Raw genomic sequence first — 27,634 nt, 5'->3', positions numbered from 1 at the left:
TCCCACCCTACAAACTGCCTCTGTCCCTGTCCGTGGTACTGCTTCCACTGCACACGGGAACTAGCACTGTCCAGGAAGTGGGTAGCCTGAAGACAATGCCTAATGCTAATACAGTAGCCCTTCTCCCCATTTATTGTAGATTTCATCTAATTTGCAATTTAACTGAATAAAGCCCTTATGGCAACTTACTTAATACCTCTGACACTTTATTAGGCATAATTGAAATTATGCTTTGGAGCTAATGAAGTGCTTTGCAGAATTGAATAAATTAGACAAAACAAGTTGTGATACCAACACTCTGTCATGGGTATTGCACTTCAAAGGGGTTCTCCATCTCGTTCTTCACCCTCCTGATACTGCCTCACACATCTGTGTTTTCTACCTGTGTAATACGATCTGTTAGACCGGAACTGATTTAATGAACTTTAATTTGATAAATCAATCAGAACAGTTTTTTATGCAACTGATTTGGTGCTTCTCTGTTCCTTTTCAACACCAGAGTCTCACTTACTCAAAGAGAGTCGAATGCATTTTAGTTTATTACTGCAGAAGCAGAACCTGACCTGACACAGTCAACATAATGTCAGCATCCTTGCTATGATTCAGTCTTGTTTTGCCTAAAAGCACCTGGCGGCTTAATATTTAGCAGATGGATTAAAAACTAATGAAACTGTAATAGGTTTATGGGGCTGTAAAAAAGTGCTATTGCACAAACCTAGATCATAAAACACAAAATAAAAACAACATAATATGCATACCAGCCACTATTAAAGCCTCTGAAAACTAGTGTTAACTATTTATTTTATTAAAACGAAGCAGTAGTCATAGTGCATGACTCTACTGTCCATGTGAAAACCAATTAGTCCAATGAGAAGTTCAGAAGAATATAAAAATCCAAAAAATCACTCTTGTGAAATGACTTCTCCAGTGTGTTCATGTAGATTCCAATCAGTCAAATTCAGAACATGATTGAGGAAAATACATTTTTTCAGTGCTCTAAGGCACATACATTTTTGTACCACCACTTTCTAGTACCTGTCCAGGATCCGTAACAGTCAAGAGTTGCTGCTGTCAAGAGACCCCAGATTCTCCAACAGCCCAACTCCCCTTCTGTCTCTGTTTCACCCTCCTTGTCTCTCCAATACTACCTGGAGTAATTAATCAGGCAGACGAACAGGTTGTCACCCTCATCTTTCACTCCCCACATCACCCTCCTCTCTCAAACCTTCACATACATTGGCACACACAACCAAGATGCTTTCCCTTTTCCTAATAGTCTCCAAACCCCATTAACTGTCCTTACTTCTAACTATCCCGAAGTCTGGTACTGCTTATGCTAGAGCAATTAGTGTACTATATGCACAGCACATACTGTATGTACACATAGCACAAACTGTGTAGCTTATGTTAAACTGCTTAAATTAGTTTCTGAAACTTAGTCCTTACACTGTACTCCTTATCATCCAGACAGCTGAATCTTAAAATCCAAAATGAAATCAGATGAAAAGTTCCCCCCCTCTTTATAGGTTCTCTGTGAATTTCTTTGTCAGTGATGTGGACAGGTAGCAGCTTCTCAACTGTGCAAAATCACAAGGCTTTTATCCCAACTTGTATGCTTATGCTAGCCAAGACCAGAGCAACCATATTTGGTTTTTATATTGGATTTGGCGATTTTTTTAAAAACACAGTAGTTGATCAAATTTAAATTTCTGTTCTTCTGTATATACATACATATACATACCGAAGTGTAGAGGTATCCTTCACCATTCATGGCAAGGTACAACCCTGTCTTTGCCCCCTGGATCGCCACGATCCGCAGTCCCACTGGAATCAAGTTGAACTGTGCTAAATTGGGGAATGAAGTTGGAAGGGGAAAGATAGGGTATGGCAAAGAGAGGGAGATAAAAAAAATCAGAGTCACAGAAGATTGTGAAATCAAACTGCAAGACCGTAGCTGTAGCAGGCTGAATGGCTGCAGTGTCTCTGCCGCATGCTGTAGCTCTCTTAAGCCCAAATGCTCTGACCCCTCAGAGTTTATGTTTGTGTCAACACAATGCCATGTCACCTTCACCGTGCTTTACACCGCCTCTAAACCTGGCTAATAATGGAGATGTTCTGCCACACCAAATAGAGCCCAGAGCAAAGACAGTTAGAAGTGGGCAGGTAGATACAGTAACTGGATTCTGTGGAGACTCCCCCCATCGAGAATAATGCAGGTTGTTGAATGAATAACATTTTAAAAAATTCTGCCACTTTCAAACCACAGTTTGAAAAAGGGCTTTGCGTCTGAGTCCGGAAGGTCAAACAAAGAAATGATACGAGGAAGAGAGAAAGGGCGCATAGTTTCTGGTCTGAAAACCAAATTTAGACCGTTAAAGGTCATGGTGAACATTCATCTCGGCTATTTAGAAGCACTATAAACTCTCAATCTCATTTTAGATGGATGTTATGGATGGACACCTTTGCCAAGCATTTCTCAATATGAGCAAGGGCACATTAAATTGCAAGCTGTACAGGCAATTTGACGTGATGTTCCTTCCCATTAAAAATGACACAACTAACAGTACAAATTGGAATAAATTTGACAGATGAGTTGAAGAAATCCTAATTTCACCTGCAGGGATTCTTTACAGTATTGTACAGTGGGTCTGTTGAGCTCACTAAGTACAGTACAACATTAACTTTGCCAAAGAGATGGAGCATTTACTCCCAGTGAGGGTATCAGCTGTTCCACACTTGAGCTGAAAACTGCAAGTGTTCTTCTACTCAGTTCCTCCAACTGGTGCTAGAGACTAGACTGTGAATAATTTGATTAAAATGACAGGACACGACCAAAAGCAAAGAAATGCACTGTAGGCTACACAGACAGAAACAGACACTCACAAAATGAGCTGCTTTCATCCCTGGTGCTGTCCATGGTGCCATCAGGCTGCATCTGCAGGTAGTATCCATGTTGGCTGTACAGCCGGGTAACGATGCCTTTCAGCTGTGGCTCTGCAAGGGGGAGCACAGGAGAACAACATTGTATTTTTACAGGTGCCGCGGCGAGATGTCGAGAGCAGAAACTATATGCACTCATTCACAGAACCTGAAAAAGGAATGGGTTAGTCCAAAATATCTGTGTTCAAAGACGCTAACCACAAAAGAGTTTTATTCTGTGGATATCTAAACAATTAAGTTAAATCCTGTTTTACATGTACTATCTACATTTTTTATCTTTTTTTTTTAAAGTTTAACAATTCAAAATATTGTACAGATGTTCATGGTCCCTTGAGGATATATTGTATTATGATATATTGTTGTTTAGAGTAAGTTAGCAAATGTTAGCATGCTAATGCACTAAACCAAAAAAGTGACAAACATTATACCTGTTGAAAACATCAGCTTGCTAGTGTTGTCATTGTGAGCATATTAGCAAGCTGATGCTAACATTTAACACAAAGTAGTGCAATGCTTAAAACCCCAGTGTGTAATTTTTGTAATTTTCTGGTGGTAAAGTTGCAAACCGCAACCGACTGAGGAACTGACAGAGGACACTATACTGGCGCACCGCCGATTCCATTTTCGGTTTCCGGCAGCGCTGAAAATTCCTACGTATTCTGGATCGTTTTGTGCAACTGTATTCAACACGACATAGCAAACATTGCGACTCACACGGTGGTCGTGTCCACCTCATGTAACTATATTTAACTCATTCTGAGTTGATGAAAAAAACATTGGTTCTTTGTTGCAGGTGATCATACATATATGGACACAGTTATGGACAATATATTCAATTTCTGTGAATAAGTTCTTCTAAATATTACACACTGTAGCTTTAAGTACAATCCTAAGTACAGCTAGCATGGCTGTGGACTCATGCAGTGTTAGACAGGTCCTGGTACTTCACTTTAGGATTTGCTCTTTTATCTCAAGAATATAAATATCACAAGCGCAAACTCACTCTCGCAAATCAAAGTCCAGGGAAGTGGCTCAAAGGAACATTAGCAGGAGAGAAGTTGACTGGCAGAACAGATGATGGTTGATACCCCGACATCAATACCACAATAGAGGAACACTCTTAAAACACTTCACAGTACTACAGAAGAAAAGATTTATGTTGTGTATTTGTTCCTCAGGGAAGAGGAGGGTTAGAGGAGAGGAAATGTAAAAAATATTAAGCACAAAAAATTTGAGTTTAGGCTTTCAATATTCAATAACAATTTCTTAGGTAATTACTGGATTGCCCAAGGCACATTTTTGGGCTAATCCACCCAACACTAGGACTATATAGCATGAAATGAATATAAAATGCATGTATAACTAAAGCAAAAACATCATTTCCCAGTCTTGCAACCAGTACTATTTTTAGCGAGAGCTGGGGCCCTCGGAGGATGAAGTCAAGTGAGAGAGAGAGAGTACGTCTGTCTCCCGCTAAATAAAAGATGTATAATCAAGGGGGCTGGGTGGTGGAGGAGAGGGAATAGAAGGTGAGGAGACTGGTTGAATGTTTCATGAGCGGAGTCCCTGCAGCCTACTTTGCGTTCATTTAAGAAAAGGACAGAATCTTTGCAGCAGCTCTCAGGCATCGCCAGTGCCCCACTTAGTCTGGTCAGGCCCACTGAAGTGACCAGTCTCCTTCAATGCAGCATTAATAGGGGAGATGGAACATGGATGAAGGAGCAGTTTATAACAGAGCCTCCAGAGGACTGCGGGCCATCTGGGAGTTCCCCCTTCCGCTAAACTCCACCCTTGCCCTCGCGCACACACTCTCCGGGGAGGGACCGAGGGCACTGCGCAATCTGCCTGTCTCCTTCGGACTAGCACAGGGAGTCAAGAGAGTGGCAGGAGGATGCGGGAACAAGATCTGTAGGACTATTTCCCGAAGGAAGTGTGCCAGGGTTGAAACATCAGTGAAGGTGTGACCTACTCCCATTGTTACATGCATGCATCTGCAGCACTCCCCCCACCCTCTCTCTTTCAGAGCTGCTTGTCAAAACATTTCAGTATCTCTGCTCAAGCAACTTCTTCTTCTTCTTCTTTTCTCCCCTTTCCCCGTTTCATATCCTTTGAGTTTTGTACGCTTTCATCCCACCTAATAACATTGTGCATCATCCAATCAGAGCAGGGAAGCCGTTCATTACATGTCCCCACAGATGCAAAAGTGAGGGATGAGAAAGAGATGGAGAGAAAAAAAGAAAGAAAGGGAAATGGCAGAATCAGGGAAGGGAGAAGTGAGCCAAGGGACGGCAAGGAAACAGTGAATGAGATGACACTGCCATTTCATTAAGAGCGACGGTTGTACGTGCTCGAGAAAAAGACATTGGGTGCAGAAATTCAATAGACAACTTTTGCAATACGACTGCAATCAAAACTCCCATGCTCCGTGTCAGGGACACTAAAACTAATGTTTCACTTAGCAGAGCTGGCTCTGACTTCAAACCCCTCATCCCAGCATCCCAATGCACGATAAATCCTTATCCAGTATAATGAAAATGTGCTCCTAGCAAAAAAAAAGCATACCCGTCGAGATTTTACTGCCACTGCCTTAGAGATTCATAGAGGATAAAACAAAACAAAAAAATCCTCCTGTGGACTCTCGCTACCTTATTACCATACAAATATTGCACATTTGAACTAATTAGGCACAAACTCATATTTCTAAAGTGTCACACTCTGGAAGTTAGTGTGTGTTTGTTATTCTGGTTGTTTGGACTTTAAGTACACTCGTGAGGCTATGAAGTTCTGAAGAAGTTAGAACTGGGAGAGTAGCAGACATATAAACATTTTTCTATGTTTTGTCACTTGTCAAATTTGTTAATTGATTTACATCTGCAATGATAAGTTGACTGACAGAAAATTAAAAATGATGCATTTAGCTGATTTACAGATTTCTAAATCTCATGATCTATGCTTGTAAACTGAATATGTTTTGGACAGAAAGGGAGGTTTGAAGCTGTGACCTTTGGCTGTTGGCTGTGGATGGGGGTGTCAAGGTCAAATGACTTTTTCAGCATGTATGGCGCATTAACATCAGTCATAATAGAAAGAAAATGGTCACTGGCCCATAACCAACCCATTTGCCAAACTTGTCGTAAATGTGGATTTTATTCCAGATGGATGATTTTTACCCCTACATCTATTTGCACTTCGAAAAACATTTTCCCCCCCAGCAAAAACCAGGAAAATAATCTGAATGTGCTCGTACAACCAACAAAAGTTGTAGGACAGACTTTCTTTCCTTTTCCTTTCTTTTTTAAAAATTTTGCTGAAGGAGAATAATGATGAAATCTACTGCACGACTGATTTAATAAGAAGTCAGTCTTGATTTTGTTTTAGGCCGACAGGTTTACAGGATTGTGATAATATGCCAGAGATATGTGTAAATACTGAAGTATTTCAATTCTCAAAGCTATTTTTGGCTTTCTTTTTTTTTCTTCTTTTCTTTTTTTTGTTTGCCTCTAATAGTTTGGTGCCGTGTCAAGTCTTCTAACAACATGCAAATGAACAAAACTGTGCATAATCATAACACTGACTCAACTCGGTGTCATCAAATAGCAGAGATGCACTACATCCCCATGTGTATTCTGCCAACTGCTCCCCTCTCACTGTTTTGACAGCACGTGTCTGCATAATGTGTTCTCACACAGGCACAAACACTCTCTCACACACACACACACACTAGACACCATTTTTTCCTGCCTCTGTTTTTAATGTTGCAGTATGTTGGCATACTGCAGGTCACATACATCAGGGCTACAACAAACAACTGTCACCTGAGTAACTAGTCGCTTTTATCCTCTTCAATCATCCATCATCAAATACAGAGCAAAATGAAGCACACATCATACAGAACACTAACAAATCTGCCAAGGTCAGACTTGCCTTTTGAAGGAGTTAAAGGTTGGAAAATATATATCTCCCAGATATCCTCTCTCCCTTCACAATTGTTACAGGCTCATTACTTTAAAATCATTAACTAATGTCCCGGGGGTTGTAGACCTCTGCGAAGTCAAGTTGCAGTTCAAATCTGACCGGACTCACATGATATACTGTATTTAATTAACTTCATGAAGGAATATAGATAAAAGGTATTATGTAAGGTGTCATAATAAGCGTACGATTGCTTGTGTTACGGCCAAAAACACGGTTTTTTGAGGACACCGTGACCTTGACAAATTTGACGAAATTCCATTTGACGTTACCGAGGTTTCACGTTCACGAGAGTGGGACGGAAGGACGGACGAAAACTTAATGCCTCCAGTTACAGCTGTCGCTGACATGCAGTCATAACAATGTTTGTCATTTTCATTGAGGTGTAGAATGCTCTGGCCCGGTCGATTAGGGAGTCTGACGCGCTAACCACTGGGCCAAAAGCCCTGAGTCACAGTGTCTCTTGAGGTGTCGGGCAGCGATGTTTACAAACTGCATTCGCAGTGTTGTTTGGTGCGGTCCGCACAGGGGCGGCCCCGTGGCATAGGCGGTTGCCTAGGGCGCAAAATGAGGGATTGTTTTATGTGTTTATTTAGTTTTAGAGCAAGTGCATTCTCTCGTGGTGACAATACAATATTGTTAACAAGTGCTAGCAACATTATCAACAATCTTTGTGTATGTGTGTGTGGCAGTGGGCGTGGTCTTGAAAAAATGAGGAACACATAGAACTGACAGTTAGCGGACCGTGAGTAAATACTCTTTTGATTTTTTCAAAAAAGAGTGTAATGGATTAAAATCGCTTACTGCCTCTAAGAGTTACAAGGAAAGCCAACTATTTTTTATTTCCTCTTTTCCTCCTTTCCTCATAAGCCCTTGAGAAGAACACTGACAGATACTGACACACTGTGACAGCAGTCTACCTCTGGTTGGATTAGCAACGCACGCACAGAGTTGTTTATATGAGCAAAAAGCCTGTTTGCATCACGAGGGTGCATAGTGAGCACATGTCGCCTCCACTGCTCCACAGGGGTAAACATGTAAAAATGATAACTCGGGGAAAGCTACGCAAAGGTCATGTTTACTGAGCTGGGTATGTTCGGGCATTGTTTGTACTCAAACAGTATATGGCAGAGGGCCAAAGGCAATCATATACTTATAAGATATACCCCACAAAAATCTATTGTTTGAAGTGAAGCACCAATGCAGTGACGGTACTGTGCTCGAGTACAGTTTTGAGCTACTTGTACTTCACCGGGGAATTTCCATTTTCCTTCCTACTTCTAATTCACAACACCAGAGGGAAATATTGTACGTTTGACTGCACTACGTTTATCTGACAGCTGTAGTTACTTTTCAGATTAACATTTCACATAAAAAAAAACGTATAATAAGCTTATGATATTAAATGCCTTGATCCAGATTTAATCACTGGCTCTTGATCTTTTTAGCTTGTGACCCATTACAAAAAATAACAAAGCAGTGTCTAGTTGGGGCCCATTAACACATTTCAGATGTCTGAGTTATTAGCAGTTCTCCTTAAATGACCGTTCAAGGCACATAGAAGTAAAACTCTCCAATACTTTACTACAAAAGCAGACACGAATGTAGAGGAACACTTTCTTCTTTTAATCAACTCATGACTCCAATTTTTCTGATCTTGTCACGCTTTGAAGTGACTCAGTTGAGAGCCAGTGGCCCAAACGATCAGACTGTAGATAAAGTAGAAAGCGATTGATGTGAATCTGGCACTTACAACATTAAAAGGCTAAATTTCTCATCGTCGCAACGGTATTAACAACTGTGAATCAGTCAAACACGGGGCTTTAACCCAGGAGATTGGCTTTGTCTCTTTTAACTTCCTATTTGCACCTTTTCCTTTATTTTTAGTTTATCTTCTCAGACTTTCTTTGTTCGGGTTTAGGCAACAAATAAAGGTGGTTTAGGTTGTTGAAAGGCCACGGGCTCCATCATGCATCTGTCAGAGGAACCAGAAATGCAAATCTTTCGCTCGATCACATCACCATCTTTACTAATCCGGCTAATTTGATATGTTCTCGCCCTGTAACACTTCCGCAACCATAGCTCAAAATCATTTTGTCTATCAAATCACTATCAAAATAGTGAAAAATTACCATTATTAATTATTATTATTATTGGTCCAGCACAACCTCAGGATCCTATAACAGAATGTTTTGCATGTTAGCTTGAAAATGATCTATCCTTTTCAGTTGATCAACTGATCCATTGAGCAACTAATCATTTTTTAACTAAACGCTTAACAAGTCAGAAGATCACCGGTTATCTGACATTCATGTGACACAGCAATGTGAGGATGAAGTTCCCCGTGCCATTATTTATTTTTCTTATCATCAAACTGAATAGAGAGAAAGGGACTCGGTTGACATTAAAAGTGTGTCTGAGAATTTAACTTGCTGCTTGACAGGATGTTTCTTCAATGGGCAAGGTGGGTTTTTTTCTTTTGGGGGGGTGTATACAGTAAATGGATTAAAAAAAACAAAAACCCCTTTCACCAATTGAGACTGTGTAATCATGATCAATTGTATCTTCTCAAGGGTGAAGTGCATCCCTGTCCTGTAGTTAAAAGAACAGCAGGTTCCTGCACGTTATCTTTCAGGGTGAGCACACCCACATCTGCCTGGCACAACCTTTCGCTAAATACGCCAGGAACACGACGTGCGGTCTCGACCGTCCCCGGGCATTTCCCCACGGAGAGAAGGCGCGCGACTGCATTCGTCGCTCCGGGGACACGTGTGGTCTTGATTGACGGAAAACATTCCCCCGATCCAGGTCAATGGAGTGCGGGTCAGAGAGAGCTCCCTGTCTGTTTGTGTACATCAGCACACAGGTGTTGTCAGCACAGCCGACAACATGCCGACTCATCAGCAGGCCTTTTTTATTCCCAAGTGACCTCTCCACACATGAACAAAAGAGACAGAGTGCCTTAAGGCAGTGGTTCCCAACCTTTTGGTTCCTGTGAGCCTAACTTACTTGTTTCCAAGACAAGCCAGCTGTGGCCTTACAACCTATATTTGTGTCGTATGGACACTGGTGACCCCCACCCACATAAAACTACCAAAAAGGAGGAAAATTAGCTATTTGAAAATGTTCTTTGCATTTAAATAATAACAGCAAATAACAATTAACTAAAATTAACAGTCAATTGAAATGTACATAAATACTCAACTTGATACCTGCAGGAATTTTGAGGAAAAGTAGAAATAAAGTAAATTTTCACACATTTTTTATTTAAGTGCAGCAGAGAGGCTAATCTGCACTGCTGGAGACATCTTTGCAATTGACTTTGTATGTAATCTATATTCGCGCGAATAATTTGCGTCGCGTGTGCTGTAATGTAATGTCATTTTGTCAACCTCAGAGAAGACAGAGTTTGGAATCACTGCCTTTAGGAATGTGGCTTTAATAGATGTATATGAACTGTGAGAGTTAAATTGTATTTTGTCTCACACTGAAAACAGCCAGTTGCTCAAAAATGCATGTTAAATTTATTTCAGTACCAAATTACAAATGTGAATATTTTATTATCTGACATGTTCTTGTGGTCTTGTTATCTAAGGGAGAAATATTCAATGTGGAATCTTCAGCCAGAAATGGACATACATCCCAAACAAGCGTTATATGTTCTGAAGAAGCATCAGACCTTGCAGCCACAAGAGCATTTTGTTTATTAAATTGGGTTTGTCTTCTAATCCCGGCAGCGACCGCAGCGCAGTCTACACAGGGATGCCCCTCATCAATTTACATTCGGCGCTGATAATCATTTTGAAAACACCACGGGGAGACTGGAGCCTACTCCTACAGTAAAAACCATTCACACAGCAATTATGTATGTGTCTGTGTAAATGAGGTCAGCGCACATAAGAACCCAAGGTAATCACTTCATGCATCATGGCTGCTATCAAGGACATTTAAACCCTTAGCCGCAGTGTAATTGCTCCGAAAAATAAGCGGCGGTTGAGGGTTTATCGCTAATCAGCGCGCTGTATGGCTATAGGTGTTGGTTATCATTACTCTAATGTATTTATCTGGCTTGATGTGAGCGCGGTATGTCGCTCGCTGATCCCCTCCCCTCCAGCCACACTCCCCTTGATAAGGGTGGAGGTAATTACTGGGGGCCTGCATGACTGAGCAGCCAAGGGCATTTCTTCATCTGCGCCGACCAAACCAAACAACAGGGGTTTTCCTTGGCATGTATTTTCAGGACTCCCTCATTCCTCCCCCCCCCCCATCCTTTTCATTTTCAACTGCTCGATATGTATTTCTCCCCCCTCGCTCTCTGTGCATGCATGCATACACATATGCATGTGTACTGCATGCATTTAAGAAAGTGGGATTCGGTCTCTGGTGTGGTGTTTGACTCTGCTTCTAATAAAAGGAGAACATGGTTCCTTTTTTTCTTCTCTCCATTCCTAAACTGGGCCATGAGCTCCACAGTGCTGCTAGTAATTATCAATCTTATGGGAAGATAGAGGGGGAGAGGAGAGGAGTGAGGGAGGAATGAAGTCATAAAAGCTGTTTAACAACATGGAGACAAGACTGAAGAATGCTATATGTTTGTCTGGTAATAAAAGAGGCGAGGGTAGCAAAGGGGGCAATGATGGAGTGACAGAATGACATTAAGATACAAGCATGAGAAGGAGGGAGAGCAGACGGGTTGAAGAAGGATGCTGTAGTGGAGGAAGAAGATGCATAGCAGGACAGAGGTGGGGTTAAAAAAAAGGCGAAGGAATCGATGAGACTCCCGACATCGACTGGCTTCATAAATCACTTCTCGTGACAATGGCAGCGGTTCGCGTAAGCGAGAGTGCGTTATTGCCGCTTATTAATGGCGCTGACAGGAGCGTGTCAAACGCGAGCGGAAGCAAATAGGACTCGCGCTGCCTCCCCGATGCACGTTCAGTATTCACATATGTGCCTCCTTAGCGTCGTGACAGGTACATATCATTGGTGGTTAACAACGTGCTCAGCTAGGGCGGGATTTCAGAGTGACGTGGCGCGGCCTCACAGTTTCATCAATAACGTTATATTCATGTGTCCCACCACCAAACACAGTAAAATGCATAGGCAGACCACTGTGCAGCTCCCCAACACACCTCACCTACCCTTTTTCCCCCATGGACCCTCCAGCAAGGACACAAATAGGCCCTTAAATATATTCAGAGCAAACAAACACAAACATGCCTCCCCTCTCCCAAAGGAGTCCAGACCCCTGTCAGATCGTGTGACGATCACACGAGTAAACACACAACTGAGCTTTAAACTGCACAGAGAAGGAACAAGAAAGGACTCTTGTGTTTGAACCTGCATTGATTCTCCTTGCTGAAACTCTTTGATATAGTCCTCACACGCAGCGATCCCCCCCCCACATAGACGAAGGAGATGGAGAAGAAAAAAAACAACAACGAGTAGAGACGCTTCTGTGCATCTCGGCACCATGAGGAGGGAATCCATTGAAGATTTTTGCGCCGACCATTGTCTGAGATTAAGTTTTGCTGACATAGTTTCGGCACTCACACAGCTGCGTTTAAATAGATACGAACGAAAAGCCCAAACTCGACATTTCAACTAACATAACAGGATTACACAAAGTGTGAAATGATGCTCTGTTTTACAAAAAAAAGTATGCCCTTTTCCACTGCAGGTACTTAAAGTAGGAGGAGACATTTATTCAGGGTTCTCCTTTTGTCTTTCCTCTGCTTTTGGAGCCGATTCCTAAACTGAAATTCTGTTTACTAATTAAGATCCAGGACGTGTTTAAGTAAGCCCTTCAAGTTGTTTGTTTCAATATATAGGTGATATTTTCCTTCAAAATATGTGGAGAATGTTGTGCTGCCTTGTTATGCACTTATACATTGACACTATAGATTGTATATAGTTTGTTAATAGTTTCATTTCATTTCCCACTAAGATGCCGGTGAATTCAAAATCATGCGTCATTTCTACTAGAGCTGAGATAGTTTCTTTCAAGTGGCGGCGCAGCTTGAACAAACGTTTATATACGATAATAATTTATCATAATGAAAAAGTTGCTCTGAACTGATTCCGACTGTCTGTCAGCATCACATTCTGTTTTCTGATTCAGGTGTGACTCGAGCAGCTGGATGAGGTTTTGTAACCAAGTGAACACAGGACCCGTGGCTGCCAGTGAGCCCAAGGATGTCGACCTCCTAATGCAGGTGAGGCTGTTTTATTAATTCTGTAACTTTAAAGCTACAGTGTGTAATATTTAGAAGAACTTATTCACAGAAATTGAAAATATTGTCCATAATTGTGTGTTCATATATGTATAATCGACTGCAACTAAGAACCAATGTTTTTTCGTCAACTTTGAATGAGTTAAATATATTATTAGGGGGACCAGACATCCGTGCGAGTCTCCATGTTTGCTACGTCATGTTTTGCTGCGTTCCGGTTCCGTTGGGGCGAAGGAGGTCGGAAAAAAATCCCCGACCCGACTTCCGTGGTCCGTGTTCCGAGCGGTTCTGAGGTATAATGGAATTCAGCATTAAATACGGTTGCAGAAAACGGTCCAGAATACGTTGCATATGCGTTGAATTTCCAGCACTGCGGGAAACCGGACATGGAATTTATGGTGCGCCACCATAAAATGTCCCTTGTTGGATGCTCAGTTGGTTTGCGGTTTGCAACTTTACCATCAGATGCTGCCAGAAAAGTACAAAAATTACACACTGGGGCTTTAAAGACAATCTGTACAAAGCAAAAAAACATGTATTGTCTGTCCTGAGTGTTGCATTTTCAATGACATTTCCCACACGTTCCGTACAGCAATGGCAAAACTTGGAATTTTAAATCCGTTATTTCACGTAAGATTGTAAGAAATGTGAGATTTTTATAGTAGCTTCTTAATGTGCATATTGTCTGTACATGCGCACATGGACATATCTTTTAAGTGGCCTACTTCCTGCTTCTCCTGCAGTATAGTTTTTTCCACTTGTGACCCTCTGCCTGTCCTCCATCCTAACTCTCTTCCTCTTGTTAGAGGCAAATTCAATCTGTCCTTGTGGGCGTTAATCAAAGCGCCCACAGATTCAATTTAGCAGGTATGTGTGGGAGATTAAGGTGCTATCCTCAGGACGACAGGAGACAAAAGGATGTTCTTTGTGTACACACACACGCACACACGTTCTTCCGCCGCCTCACTCTGAGTAAGACTTAAGGCCATTGTCAACAGCCTCTCTACGGCTGAATATCTTTTCACGAGCCGACTCTAAACTCTGACTGCAATAATACTCGCAGAGAAAGAAACTGATCCCCCTGATCCCCTCATGTCCACTGACTTTTATTTGCTGAGCGTCTGAGGAGCTTCTCCAACCCAGAGACATAAAGTCAGATAAACCTTTAAAACTAAAATAAATATATAAGAACATACCCTTAATCTCAAATGGATTTTTGTATCATATGAGAGACTTTGACTGATTAGAGCCCAAACCTTGATGTTTCACTCTTTGGTTTAATCTGAGGGGTTCATCGTGGACAAAGTTTAGCAATGAACTAGCTTCGCCCACTCGCCGGAACAGCTGCGTCCGCATCCTCATCGACACCATTTGGTAACAGACAATTTTAATCGCACTGATGAAACGAGGGTTGTTCAAGGCTGAAAATCCCCAGACATCAGTGACCCCGACAGAAGGTCAACCTCTAATCTTTTGTTTGTCTTGTCTCGATGCAGACAAAATGGAAATCGCCCAGATTTGATTAAGGCTGGATATCGTTTGAACATTTTAAATACTTGTGCCGTTACAGCAATGAGCGATGTTCTCTGACATGTTTCCCCTCCAGATTACGATACCTGGACTTTGCGTATCGAGTGCTGATCCACTGATAGTACTGCATTTGAAAAATTAACAACTTATAAAATGTAATTTTAACAGCTGTTTGCTACTAACCCTGTATGGAAGCGATGATTGCTATCATTGTTGTTTGTCCTGGCTCAGGGTAAGCCCTTTGAAACACAGATACAAACAGAGAATGAATGACATAGAACTTCTTTTATTATCTAATTTAACAGCCATAACTGAAAAAAAACCCAGAAAACAATGAATCTAGGAATCAAACAATTAAAGTTGACAGAATTTGACATTATGAGGAACTATCTGATACAAATAAACAGAATTATAGATCTTATTCTCTTCTTATTTGATTTAATTTTTAAGTACTTTTGCACTCAAACCTTTTCTGCTTGTTACAAGTTTTTTGCATGAACTACGGTGAGATTAGTCTCTTCTGACATTCCCACAGTTTATATTTGTCAGTTGTTATCATTGCAGGGGTCTTAAAGTTAATTGCCCATGCTATTTATTCCAGCCCAGTCTCCTAAGAATGCTATTCATTCACAACATTTGCAGCAAGTGAGTTTAGAATAGAAGATGTGCTGGTTTTACTATATAATTGGAAATGTTTTTTATGATCAAATTTGCAATCATTTCTATTAATGTGATTAATACCATTTTCTGAGGTCATGTGAAAATTGCAAAATTGGTGTTTTTTTTTAAGTTTAAAACAGTGCTGCGTTTAAAGTAATCTGCAGTCAACAGTCTTAAACTGCTGCTAGTGTTTATGGCGCTTTGTGCATTTTATGTTAAGTTTGTGAGGTTTGATTGTACTATATCTGATCATATATATATATATATTTTAGGTAAAGGAAAGATTGTGGTCTTGGTTAAACATTGACAAACTCAACTGTGATTCAAAGCAGGACATATATACTTTTCAGAAATTAAACCAGAAACAAAATCTGTCCTTAACTTATTTTGTGCTTTTTTGTCTTAAGGCCCTTAAACCCTTGGTTCCTTAATAATATTCATTCTTTATATAATTAAGTTAAAGTTTGTGAGTTAACAAAAAAGCTTAACACTGAGAAACGCTTCTCTGACTCATCTCATCTATGTGGGCGTGGTTTGATCGGGTTTGATTAACAGTGGCCTGGAAATATTAGCAGCAACAACAAGCATCAGATCTTATGTCACGTCCGAGCCCCGTCCACTTCAAACTAGTCACTTCTTATGTGAAGAAACCACACTATGGCAGGAAGTTGTGTATTCATGAAGGCGTCCATTTCTTACAATAAGAAGAAGATTGAGAAAACATAGTACTTTTTGTACTCAAACAAACTTACAAAAAAACTAAACAAAAAATTCTATCTATCATAACAAATTCGTACTAAATAAACATTTCCCAGGGGCATTTGCCAGGGTTTGTTCATTCAAGCATCTGCAGGCAGCCCACCAGTCACCAACTTGACCCACTCATCCGACTTTATCCAACTAAAACACCACAGAAGTTTGAACCGGAGATCTCACCGGAAGACAACGTACATTTTCCGAGACAGATTGTTAAACAAGAGAAGTTCACGTCTGAAGGAAGCTGTTTTACTGTGACGCTTAACAACCAGCCCCACGGTTTCACATCTCATCTTCTTCTCCACATGCTGCCTCCATGGCAGGGGCTGATTCACGGCTCTTTTCACTCCCACCCATCGCTCCTTTAATCTCCACTGGTATCTCTCTCGACTTCTCCTCCAGTATATATTTTTTTGATTACCTCTTCATCTGTGTCCACCCCCATGATTGCAATCCGCCTCCACCTTTTGATACAATTTTCTCTCTCGACTTCAGTGGGATAACTTTACTTTTCTTCTCTCATGCCTGTGTTTACCTCTCCCAAATCACCCACCCTCCCTCCCTCTCCCTGTCGCTCTCTCTGACCCCTGTCACAGTCAGTGAAGTTCTGATGAGAAGCTACCTAACACTGCATTGTCTGATCAGGTGTTGTTGAGTAAGCGAGTTTGCGGCCCCCGATCTCTCCGGGTCAGCTTAATGCTATCCTCCTCCGCTGGATATCTCCTTGTAACCCGGTCTGCTGCCCACCAGCCGGGGCCTACATTTGTCTACTGGCCCCCTCGGATGCTTACTCCCACAACATACTACAGTGCACCCTCCACACCAAACGGCAAGATGTCTAGGTCTGCACTATATTTGAATGCACTCGTTATCAATGACTCTGCCCTCTTTGGTTTGTTTATGGTGTTACTACTGCGAAGTCTGGTGGTGGCATTTCCAGATAGTTGTTCTTTTATACAACATAGTATATGTGGCTAATTTTAAATCTAAATATCTGATGTGTATATATATAAGTTCTTATTTCTTCAGTTCCACGTCCTCACATGATGTGTGTGTTACCATTCCCCTGCTCTAACCTAGAGAAAGGTATTAAAGGTAATACGCGGGGGCGGGCAGTTCAATATCGCTCCCTTTTCAAGTCAGATTCCACCTTGAACAAACTGAGAGGGTGATTATTGATTAATCGCTATACATTAATTAGGCGAATTGATCTGAAAAGAGGGCAACAGTGCAGATTACTGACAGAGGGGGAGTTTTTTTTCCTTTCCCATCGGTAAGGTCAGCTCTTGAAGGGGTCTCCTGTAAGGCGAGGGACAGTGCAGGACTCTGAGAGGAGGGTGATGAAGAGGGCAGACTGAGGGAGGTAAAATTCGGCAGATGCTGTGGTTTGTCGTGGATCTCGTCCAGCATGAGATTTGCATGTATGTATAAGCAGCAGGGTTTATGTCCATCTCTATCATTTGAGTAGGCCGTTGCTTTATGACAGTAGTAAATATAGCTTATGTGTGCGGGTGTGATGCTAATACGACAGCTGAGAACTCTCCTCATCTGCACAAACCACAGATCTACAGAATCCTGTGACGACTCTGCTGCGAGGAGAAAAACGTATAAATAAAGATGTATATGCGTTCCCTGCTAACAAGGTATTAACTTAACGAAAGATACAGTATGCACCGGAGTTGTGTAAATGTGGAGGCATGATAATCTCTAATCTCTAAGGCCTTCTCAAACCCCCCCCCCTTTTTTTTTAAGTAAACTCGTGAAAAATCCTTTCAGAAAATCCTTTCATATCTTCAAACTGATGGAAGTTGATTTTTCTTGCATCCCAATTTGAAAGCAAATTAAAGCAGGTCTGTAGTTGGGTAACTCGCCTGTAGGTGGCAGCATTAACAGGTCTACGATAAGACTGTGCGATATCACCGAAATGTCATTTTATATTCAGAGAACGATACATAACGTGATACAGCACAAATTTAATATACTGTACAGTCATTTGGGGGCCATGCAGATGTTAAGTTGCAATGGCAGCTGTTATTTTCCCACCTTAATTCTTTATGTTGTGTTTTGGGCAAAAGCCTCTTGCGGCATCTGACGTTTTGAGCACTCAGTTGTACTTTGGTGGCTCTCATCCGTGGATTCTCTCTGTACATTTTAACACGATTCTTGCATATAGGTGGTAATAACCAAACCACATACATGCCACAGTAGTACTGTAGCTCCTCTTTTAGGTAAGAGCTGCCTGTTTTTGTCTCGGCTGGTCACAGTCCATCTCGTGTTCGCAACTAACTCGCTCTGTGTCACGTTCACTCTCCTCCATTGTTTGTTTTTGAGTTGCCTTCACTTCATTTCCCTGCTTGCATCTGTGCCGTGTGGAACATCCAAACGACAAAAAATATTGCAGTAAAGAGTTTTCTAACAAGTGTGCATAGAAAGAGGGCTGACCGTAAACAAACTCACTCCACCACGTGTTGAAACTACCGCCTGCTCGGAGTGAGCGAGCTGATGTGCGAGTTTGTGTATGAGGTGTCGAGCCGGTTTTGCTCGGTGTCTATATCGCTCTATCACGCAGAGCCTTGTAGCTCAGGCAGCAAACAGGATATCTCTGGACAAAATCAAGTCGCTGATATCATCTCCATGAATCCGTGATAAGCATAACTGTATGTGAGCATGGATGCTATTCCATTCATGCGACACCAGACCAACATCTGGTGTCATTATGTAAACAACTTAACTTTCAAAGAAAAAAAACGTGGACTCGACAGAACAGATGCAAAATAATGGCTCTGCGCGTTTTTTCCAAGAAATAAAGCTGCAGTTATTCAGTGTGTTGTCATTGTTATGTCACACTTGTGTGTAAGTAACACAGAGATGGAGGTTACTGAACCACTGGAATGGACGTGATTGGCAGGAAGTTATTTTCGTTTTATTTGCAGATTGATTTAATTGTATTGAACCAGGACCAACAGTTCTTTAAATGAAAGATTCTCTGTTTCCCATAAAACTACAGAATGCCACTAAACAAGCTGTCGAGACTTAAAACGGACACCGGCTGGCCTTCAGGTGATGAATAATCTCTTCTACAGTATCATCTTTTGTCCATACGGTGTAATCACAGTGCTGTTTGAAGCCGACGTGTGAACAGAGTGCTGCAGAATGAAATGAAAGTCCTCATAAAGCACAAAGTTCTGCTCATCGCTCATCGTTCTCACGTTCAATCTGCTCAGATGCAGTCTTTACCCCCTGAGGAGGGGGAGAAAGAAAATACACACTCTCAATTCACTGTTTCTGCCTCCATCAGCCATGAAAGTATTGTGCCTCTTTACGAGGGATGTTTGTTCAGTGGCATTTCTGCAATATGCATTATTAAACTCGAGCATACTACACTTACCAATTGTGCATGAATAAAGCAAAACACTTCCTCGTCTCGAATTCAATAATTAACTGGTCACACTTATCACACAACTGGAGGAAAAGTATAACTCAAAAATTAAAAATGGAGGCATCACATCGTTCTGTCTCCTCAATTAGTGCAATATTGCATTTAGAGTCGCAGTTTGTGAGGGAAAACACAGGGGTTCCCATGTCAAGAAGTTTTGACAAGAGAGCGTGTTGGCAACACATCACATAGTTCTCCACTCGGAGGCTCGGTGTCGAGGTTGTGCTTTCAAAGAGAAAGCACATCAGAGAGGCTGACACAGTTACACAGCACAGGGGATTGTTTTATCTTGTTGTGTTGCAGGTTTGGATGTAAGATTTCCCTTTTAAAATGTTTACATACACGAACCTGGATGTGACACTGTGTTTGTCGTCCGGTCCACGTTTAGTAACAGGATTCTTAATCACACATTTTTGGATATTGTGATTTAATTCATTTTCATGTCAGAGTCGTATTTAACCTGTGGATCCCGCCTCTCAAACCACATCTTGTTGTTTTTGTGAGTGTGTTAGCGTGGATGTGTGTCACTCAGTAGCTGCTGTGTTACATTCAATGACTACAATCTAAAACAGAAATCTGTACATGTACAACTGTTAATATTTAGCATTTCAAATTTGTGAACTAACAACTGTCTCCATCCAAGAGAAAACTCTTCACCTGCACGGTAACCGGAAAATTGCAAATGCTGCTGGAAAACCATGTACAGTTGATTTTGCACAGATTTGCATGCTCTGCAGATGTGCATTAAACTTGAGGAGGTAGAATACAGCTGCAGTGATGTTTTTTTAGCTACACACTTTGTTACTTCTGCAGATTTCTGCATAATTACATGTTTAGGAATGCATCAGATGTATGTAAAGTCACGTCAGCTGAATTTATTATTCAATGGCTTGTTTTGTTTTTACTGTGCAAGGCCATTGGTCAGTGTATCAGACCGGCGAAGAGGGGGAAACCCTGAAAACAACTGTTTATAGAAAAAGCATTAGAGATCTATGATAGCAACAGATATTAGATTTTTCAACTGTGTATATGTGGTAAATCGATGGATGTATGCCTTAACACTGGCTCATATACTGCGTGGTTCCTTGTTCCATTCTTGCAGCTTTTGATAGACTAAATTAACCAAAATTGTTTGATGTGATTCAAGCAGAAAGATAAAATTATTTAATTTTATGGTATAGATTTATTAAAATTATAGATTTATTAATTATTCAATTCAGGTGGGGGGGGGGGGACTAATTTACTGCTTTTTCAGGTTTGTCAAGCAAATTTTCCTTCTTTCTTTCATCTCCAACCAAACACCACAACATATGAGCAAGAAAAGGATCAAGCAGAGACGGATGAAGGCGATAGTTGGGACTCACCCGGTCTTTTTTCGTTTCGACTTTTTCGAACCCCGCATAGTCGCACTTTGGAGATCAGCACAAGGATCTGTTTCTGGCACAAGGACTTGTTGCTCTTGGGACAGGGCTTGCGCTTGTTGGCTACCGGTCGGTTGCCTTGGTCCTCCTTGACTGCCCGTTTCTGTCTAATGAGAGAGCTGGCGAGAGCTGCCATCTTCCCCCCCTCTCACCTCTGGGAGGGGGGTGCCTTCCTTCCCAGTGCCCCCTTTGCTGGTTTGGCTCTTGCTCTCCTCAAAAAAAACTAGAGTAGGACGGGCGTTTGTAGAGAAGCCCCCAACAGGGGAGATTGGGCGTCTAAGTGGGTTAACAGGGAAGAGTTTTGTAAGAGGTTTCCCTTGGAGAGGGGCGAACTGGAAGAGATGCAAGTTCACCTGCAGTCCAACATAAAGCCTCCACGCTGACCAAAAATTAAAAAAAATCTTGCACTGACAGAGCAGACGGGAAAAGTGCTGTCGTCACATTTTCAGTTTCAACACCAATGTAAGAATGACTGACTTTTAAAACGGGAGAAGATGGAGATATTTCTACCCCTCTTCCCAACTCATCCTCCACATCACTACGTGCCGAAACAGCCCAATTCCAAATTTTAGATTGGAAAAAAAAAGTAACCTACTTTAGATAGACAATACCAAAGAGGCGGAGCTCAAAGGAGTTTACATATAAAAACACTTTTACTGAAGAAAAGTGAAATCATTTTGAACCCCAGGAAGCTCTCGAAAGCGCAAGAGGAATCAAACTGTTTGTCACCATTTGTGCAGTCCACGGAGGTCCAACTTTGCCTCCCATTTAAATGTGGCAGCATGGAACAATGAGCAGAGCGTCCAGGCGGTAATCCAGCCGACTTAAATCCAGAGGTAGAGCGGCAGGCGGGACACTGGCAGTCTCTGCGGGAGGGAAGCCGGGAACAGAGCGGAGACATGGACACAGACAGACAGAGATTCCTCTTCTGCCTCCGATGGCACGCTCCTTTCCCACAGTCCTCACCGAGCCCCCTCCTCCCCCTCCACCTCCACCTCCACCTCCTCCTCCTCCTCCTCCCATCCAAAGTCAGCGAGTGGTTGTGGGAGTATGTGTGTGTGAATTCCAGCAGCCACCATCAGTAGAGGTGACATTCATGGGAGTGAGAGAGGGAGACAGACATTCAGAGGGAGACAGAGAGAGAGAGAGAGAGAGAGAGAGAGAGAGAGAGAGAGAGAGAGAGAGAGAGAGAGAGAGAGAGAGAGAGAGAGGGTGGTGGGGAGCAAAAAAAGAGCCGAAGAGAGAGGGAGACAGGAGGGAGGGAGGTACAGAGGCTGTGATGTGTGAGAATGAGCTTGGTTGGAGACAGGGAGGAAAATGTGGGAGAGGTGGGTAACCACCACTTCACAGAGGCTGTAGGTTTGTTATTTCACGGCAACATCCGCCTCTCAATAAGAAAAAGAAAAGAAAAATACCTCAATCATTTTGACTGAGACAGAGTGACGGAGCCAGAGGGAGGGAGGAGAAAAGAGAGAGAGAGAGAGAGAGATTGCTTAAGGTGCAGATTGTGACAGTTCTCTGTCTCCTCAAGAGGAAGAGTATCACCCATGTGCTACCATCCTGTCACGAGCGCACACGCACGCACACACACACGTACACACTGCAAATCAGCATATTTCGTATTCTCTTCCCTGCTCTAATTGTATGTCTCCAGTCACTACTCCTCTCCGTCTCCCTTCCTGCCTCCTGACATCCACTCATATACAGGGGTAACCTCCGCAGTCGCTCTGTGATCCGTTTCCTTTAGCTCTACATATGAAATGCAAGGCAGTAAAAAAAAAAGGGACTTTGTTCCCCCAAAAATGGCATTTAGTGGCTGACTGCTGGCTTACGCTAACCCTGACAGAAACATGAGTTTGGACAGATTGAGTTAGACAGCTGAACCTGCCGACACACATACACACACACACAAATACACACACACACACACCCCTGCCCTCCACCGGCATCCTTCTGACTTGTGTACAGGCAGTTCCCTCATTTGTTTTTCTTTCCATTTGGATACAAATTCAGTAGCTCACGTAAGAGATTTTTTAAAAACAAAGCAAACTTCCACAAGAATCAGTGGAGAGCACAAATCATGCTGACATATTATGCACAAAATAGTAGGTGCCGGTAAAAGACAGTGCCCTGCAGTCAAGCTTTCCCGATCTTGTTGAGTTGCAACAAAAACAAGGTTTTTATGCTTAGCGTACTCATTCTGCGAAAATGAAAGACAGCCTTGTGTAAAACAAACGGTGTGTTTGGAGGAATAAGAATACGAGGCAGGTCGAAAAATCTATGGCATTTATTACTGTAAAATGAAATGAACAGACTGAACTCGTGTGGCTTCACTTTATGCGGATGTTAGTGGTGTAAAATCATGACTGAATTGCAGGAAATATGTTTGCACTCGGTGTGGAAGCACATCAGGGCATTAGCTTGATAAATCACGGCACGTTATTTTGCACCTCGAATCCACGGTACAACTGCGTGTACAGTAAAAACACTGTGAACACCTCTCGTCTGGTCCCTGAGACTCCAACCCAATAAATCAACTTATCTGAGAGCCAATCAATCCAATTTTATTTGGCATGGCACCTCTTTTACAAGCCAATTTCCAGGGAAACCAGCAGCGGAAGCAACTTGAAAATGCAAGGTCGATTCAAATCGTTTCTAACAATGCCGAGCAAGGTCACCGTCTGTCAGGGCTTGATTGACAGGTGACAGCGGATGTTTGGTCTCCGTGGAGGGACGAGGGGCGGCGGCAGCGGAGGCGGAGGCGAAGGGAAACACAGATGAGATAATGCACTTTGTATTGACGAGAAAACAGGCAGGAGATTTTTCTCTTTTTGTAATGATCTGCCCCCCCCCCCCCTCCTACTCCGCATTCTCCGACCGTCCTCGTCCGAACACTCGTCTTCTTTCTCTTGATATTGAGTCAGTCTCCTCACGGACACACATCACACACGTTGCCAAAGGTTGTTCTATCTTTTTGCTCTCTCTGATCACAAGCACATGCCGAATTACACCAAAAGAGAGGTTAGTGGGGCCATAACGTCTCAAGGTCAAGAAATATTTCCATGGTTATAATGAAATTTCCTGCCAAAAAAACGAAGTGGCCTTTAAAATGAAAACCATTTCATTTCTTTATAAGCGCTGTTACCTGCATTAACACGTCACAACTTACAACTGAACCCCCGCTATGTCAGGACTTCCACTCATTTCCGATATATTACCATATAAATTCTAGATTTATTTTTTTTTACTTGCTCAAATACAGCTCAATCACACTTATGACTCACTTTTCAACAAGGCTCTTAAACTCACAGCTAATCACATTCAGGGTTTACTCTTACTCCGTCCCGCGGTCATTATTGACATCTCTGTGCTGCATGAATCAAAAGGAAAGTGAGAGAATTGAAAATAGCAAAGACGGGTTCATCTGTCACATGTATATATATATATATATATGAATTGTCATCATCATCTGAATAAAAGGGGATTAAATGCAGATGTTTTGCTGGAATCAATCCATGGCACAATCCCTGCATGCATACCAATTTACATGGAAGCCGAGGGCATTAACAGCATATCCTCTTGTACAGTGCTTTAGGTTAAAATCTTTCTCCCCAGGATAATGATTCTCAGGTTTGAGTGCGTTCGAATGTGTTACCTAACAAAGACTTATATAATCTTTACCGGACGAGTAAATGTCTGTACGTTAGAGATAAACATTTGTGAATTTTGCCTCAAGCAAAGTAACTAGATACATTTACTCAAGTAGGGTTACATTTTGAGGTACTTGTACTTTGCGTTTCCGTTTTATATTAATTCATACTTGTACTTTATATCGCAGTTTTTTTACTCCATTACATTTATGTGCCAGCCATAATTATTTTTTCAGAATAAGATTTGTATTATTATTATTGTTGTATTCGATGTCAGTTAAGGATTTCCCATTACAATTCAAAAAATCTTTTCATGTAAATAATTGTTTGAGGCACTAAAAGACAAACGGACTAGAGAAATTAGAGAGAAGTCTAATACAAATTTGTGAAGCATAACTTAGTTTTTGTCCTCTCTCCAATTTCATTAACTCAGAACCTGTTATGGTGAGCTCAGTCAGAACAAATGTTTTTGCCCGATAACATACAAAGTCAATGCAAAGACGAAAATTATCTTGCAGCCAAACTCAACATTTCGTTTGGCGTTTGGCACCAGGTTGAATTAAACTGTATAAAATTAGCTGTAACAGTAAAATGCTACTTATGCAATAATAGAATCATGTTGTATAAAATGCACTTTTGCTTGTATAGGGTTTGAATTGCAGGAGTTTTACTTGTATTGGTACCTTTATTTCAGTTGAGGATCTCACTGATCCATTTGTCACATGAACATCTAGAGAGCAGCTTTCCTCACTGTGTCAATCTCTCTTCTGTACTGAAATGCTTTGCCTGTTAATCAAATGGCAAGTCGACAAAGTTATTTATAGTGAAAGTAAATTATTCAGGAAATAATGGTAAATATTTGCAGGTGCCATTCCCTCAGATATGAGGATGATCAGCTTTTGTCTGTTTTATATGTTTGTTGTTTGAATATTATCGGCTTTCTGACCTTTTTCCTTAACAAAACAAGTTATTTTTTCATTTCCTTAAAAAGGCATCTTTGGCCTTTGGCGAAATACAGATACTATTATTGTGAGATCCTTATTTTTTAAAAATAAAATATCAAGTACTGAATAGTAAAGAGACATGTTTATGTAAACACACAGATGCACATGCAGGCGCACACACAAAGCCAAGAAGAGTTGAGCACATCAAAACAATTGGCCTAGTTCTGTCTCTTTCCCCCTCCTCTTTTTATCACTCTCTCTCTCTCTCTCTCTCTCTCTCTCTCTCCTTCAATCCCCTTTCAGCTCATCACGCTGTCCACAGATGACAGGAGGTATTCTTCGTTAATCCCCCTCCATTATGTGACCATGTGGAATCTGAAGCCCGCTCCTTGCATACAGAAGTAATATTTCCAATGTCCCTGACCCATGGGTGAGTTGCTCATTAGCTGTGAGCAGCACATATCATTCTCAGTTCCATTCTTTATTTAGCCCCGTTCAGATCAGCCTCTGGTAATTGGGTTTTAATCGTGAGAATTATCTGGTGGGTGAGACACATGCAGATTCTGCTTTTTTCTTGTCTACACTATCGCCCGATTTTTATTTGCTTCGAGTCTGGCTTGTTTTCCTACAATGCTTTCACCAGTGAGTGATGCCACTTAGGCTGAATTTTCTAAATGAATGCAGCAACTCATTATATTAATTATTGTGTCATATTATGATACCATTTTGTCATCTTACACACATCACCCCAAGGGTGTAGGTTTGGGTTTATCGTAGGGACTTTTTTTGTCGGACATTCAAGTATGTGGATTTTTTCTCATTAATACACACACAGATAACCTGACCCTGCAAACAATGTACTTTGTTCAATATCTATTTACTGATATAACTTGCCTGAAACCGACTTGTATCAGGATTCATCCAAATTTCTTAAACGGATATCTAACACATTTTGAATAATATTAATCTGAGGGAAAACATTATTTAAAAATGTTGAAATTGACATATGACAGATTCTCAGGAAAATGACATAAGAAAAAAATGTATAAGAGCCTGTCAGGAACTCGCTGCTCTGTTTGAACCAGCTGTCTGCTGTGAGCCAGTTTCAAATGTCATCTGAGAGTTGAAACTCAAGAGTGTGATGACAGAGACACATGGCCTGTCTTTAAATTATGTCAAAAAGTTCTTCTCGTATTTTTTTTTCATTCCGCCCTTGGACTTGTGGCAAGATCCTTCACTGAGTTATCATAGTTCACCTTTTCAAAATAAAATGGTTGCTGACCAAAAAGAATTACCTTAAAATGGGTTAGGGTTAGGATTAACGTCTTGATAACCCATCCATGTGCAGTACGAACTCTGCTCTTCATCCACTCGTGGTAAGTGGGACGAATGGCATTGGATAATAAATGATGTAACTACATCTAACACCTGATGTTTGAATAAAATATCTACTGGTTATAGTTTTGTCCATTTGAAGATGTTTTCAAGTTCTTTGATATTTTAAATTAATAATTACTAATTAATAACTATGAATACTTCATGCTTCAAATTCACCTAAGTTCATGACCAACTCCAAAACTACAGCTGTCAGACTGCTGCTAGTAAACAACGTGCAGCACAGCTTGAAGTTGCGGGTTGCCGTATCGTTGTCACAAACCTGGCAACTCCACATAGATCTTAAATGGCAAGGTCTTTTGACATTTATTTAAAATATTGTTGGGGGCCAATTCGGTAAAACCTTGACATTTGAAGGGACATGTCCCCAAACACAAAAATATCGTCCCACAGATTTTATATTATAGTGCGCTTCACTTCCTGTTAGCAGAGCAGTCGTTTTTATCCACTATGTAATACTGTCAAAGATTTCACAATGAAATGAAAACAGTAAAATAAGACATGTGCACAACTTTCTGCTAACAGTCCCACGAAAAAATATTTAGGTTCTTATAGAGGCAAAAATTACTGCTGTCTTATAAAAATGTCTTTGAAATACAAATGTTTAATTTTTCTATATTTACTTTTACCCATAAAGCCCCTGGAGTGAGAGGGTGTGGCAATACTGTTTATTTTCTCATTGTAAATTAATTATTTT

General features: G+C 41.3%; 2 protein-coding genes across 6 annotated transcripts in view; one reads left to right on the top strand and one right to left on the bottom strand.

Moving 5' to 3' along the window:
* Positions 1 to 22,071, bottom strand: part of fgf11b (fibroblast growth factor 11b) — a 37,717-nt gene extending 15,646 nt beyond the window's left edge. Inside the window, exons 1-3 of the mRNA XM_035626187.2 lie at positions 20,892 to 22,071; positions 2,884 to 2,994; positions 1,742 to 1,845 (exon numbers count right to left, since the gene is read on the bottom strand). Coding sequence (XP_035482080.1) covers positions 1,742 to 1,845; positions 2,884 to 2,994; positions 20,892 to 21,084 — 408 coding nt within the window. The 5' untranslated portion in view covers positions 21,085 to 22,071. The remainder of the gene's footprint in view (positions 1 to 1,741; positions 1,846 to 2,883; positions 2,995 to 20,891) is intronic.
* nlgn2b (neuroligin 2b) overlaps positions 1 to 27,634 on the top strand; it is a 125,675-nt gene that overhangs the window by 17,585 nt on the left and 80,456 nt on the right. For all 5 annotated transcript variants that reach the window (XM_047336901.1, XM_047336902.1, XM_047336897.1 and 2 more), the window contains exon 2: positions 13,034 to 13,127. The gene's annotated coding sequence lies outside the window, so the exon portion shown is untranslated. The remainder of the gene's footprint in view (positions 1 to 13,033; positions 13,128 to 27,634) is intronic.

Source organism: Scophthalmus maximus, chromosome 2, assembly GCF_022379125.1.
Source record: "Scophthalmus maximus strain ysfricsl-2021 chromosome 2, ASM2237912v1, whole genome shotgun sequence".
Taxonomy (NCBI): Eukaryota; Metazoa; Chordata; class Actinopteri; order Pleuronectiformes; family Scophthalmidae; genus Scophthalmus; species Scophthalmus maximus.
Note: the sequence above shows the minus strand (reverse complement) of the source record. Positions and strands in the feature narration are given on the sequence as shown.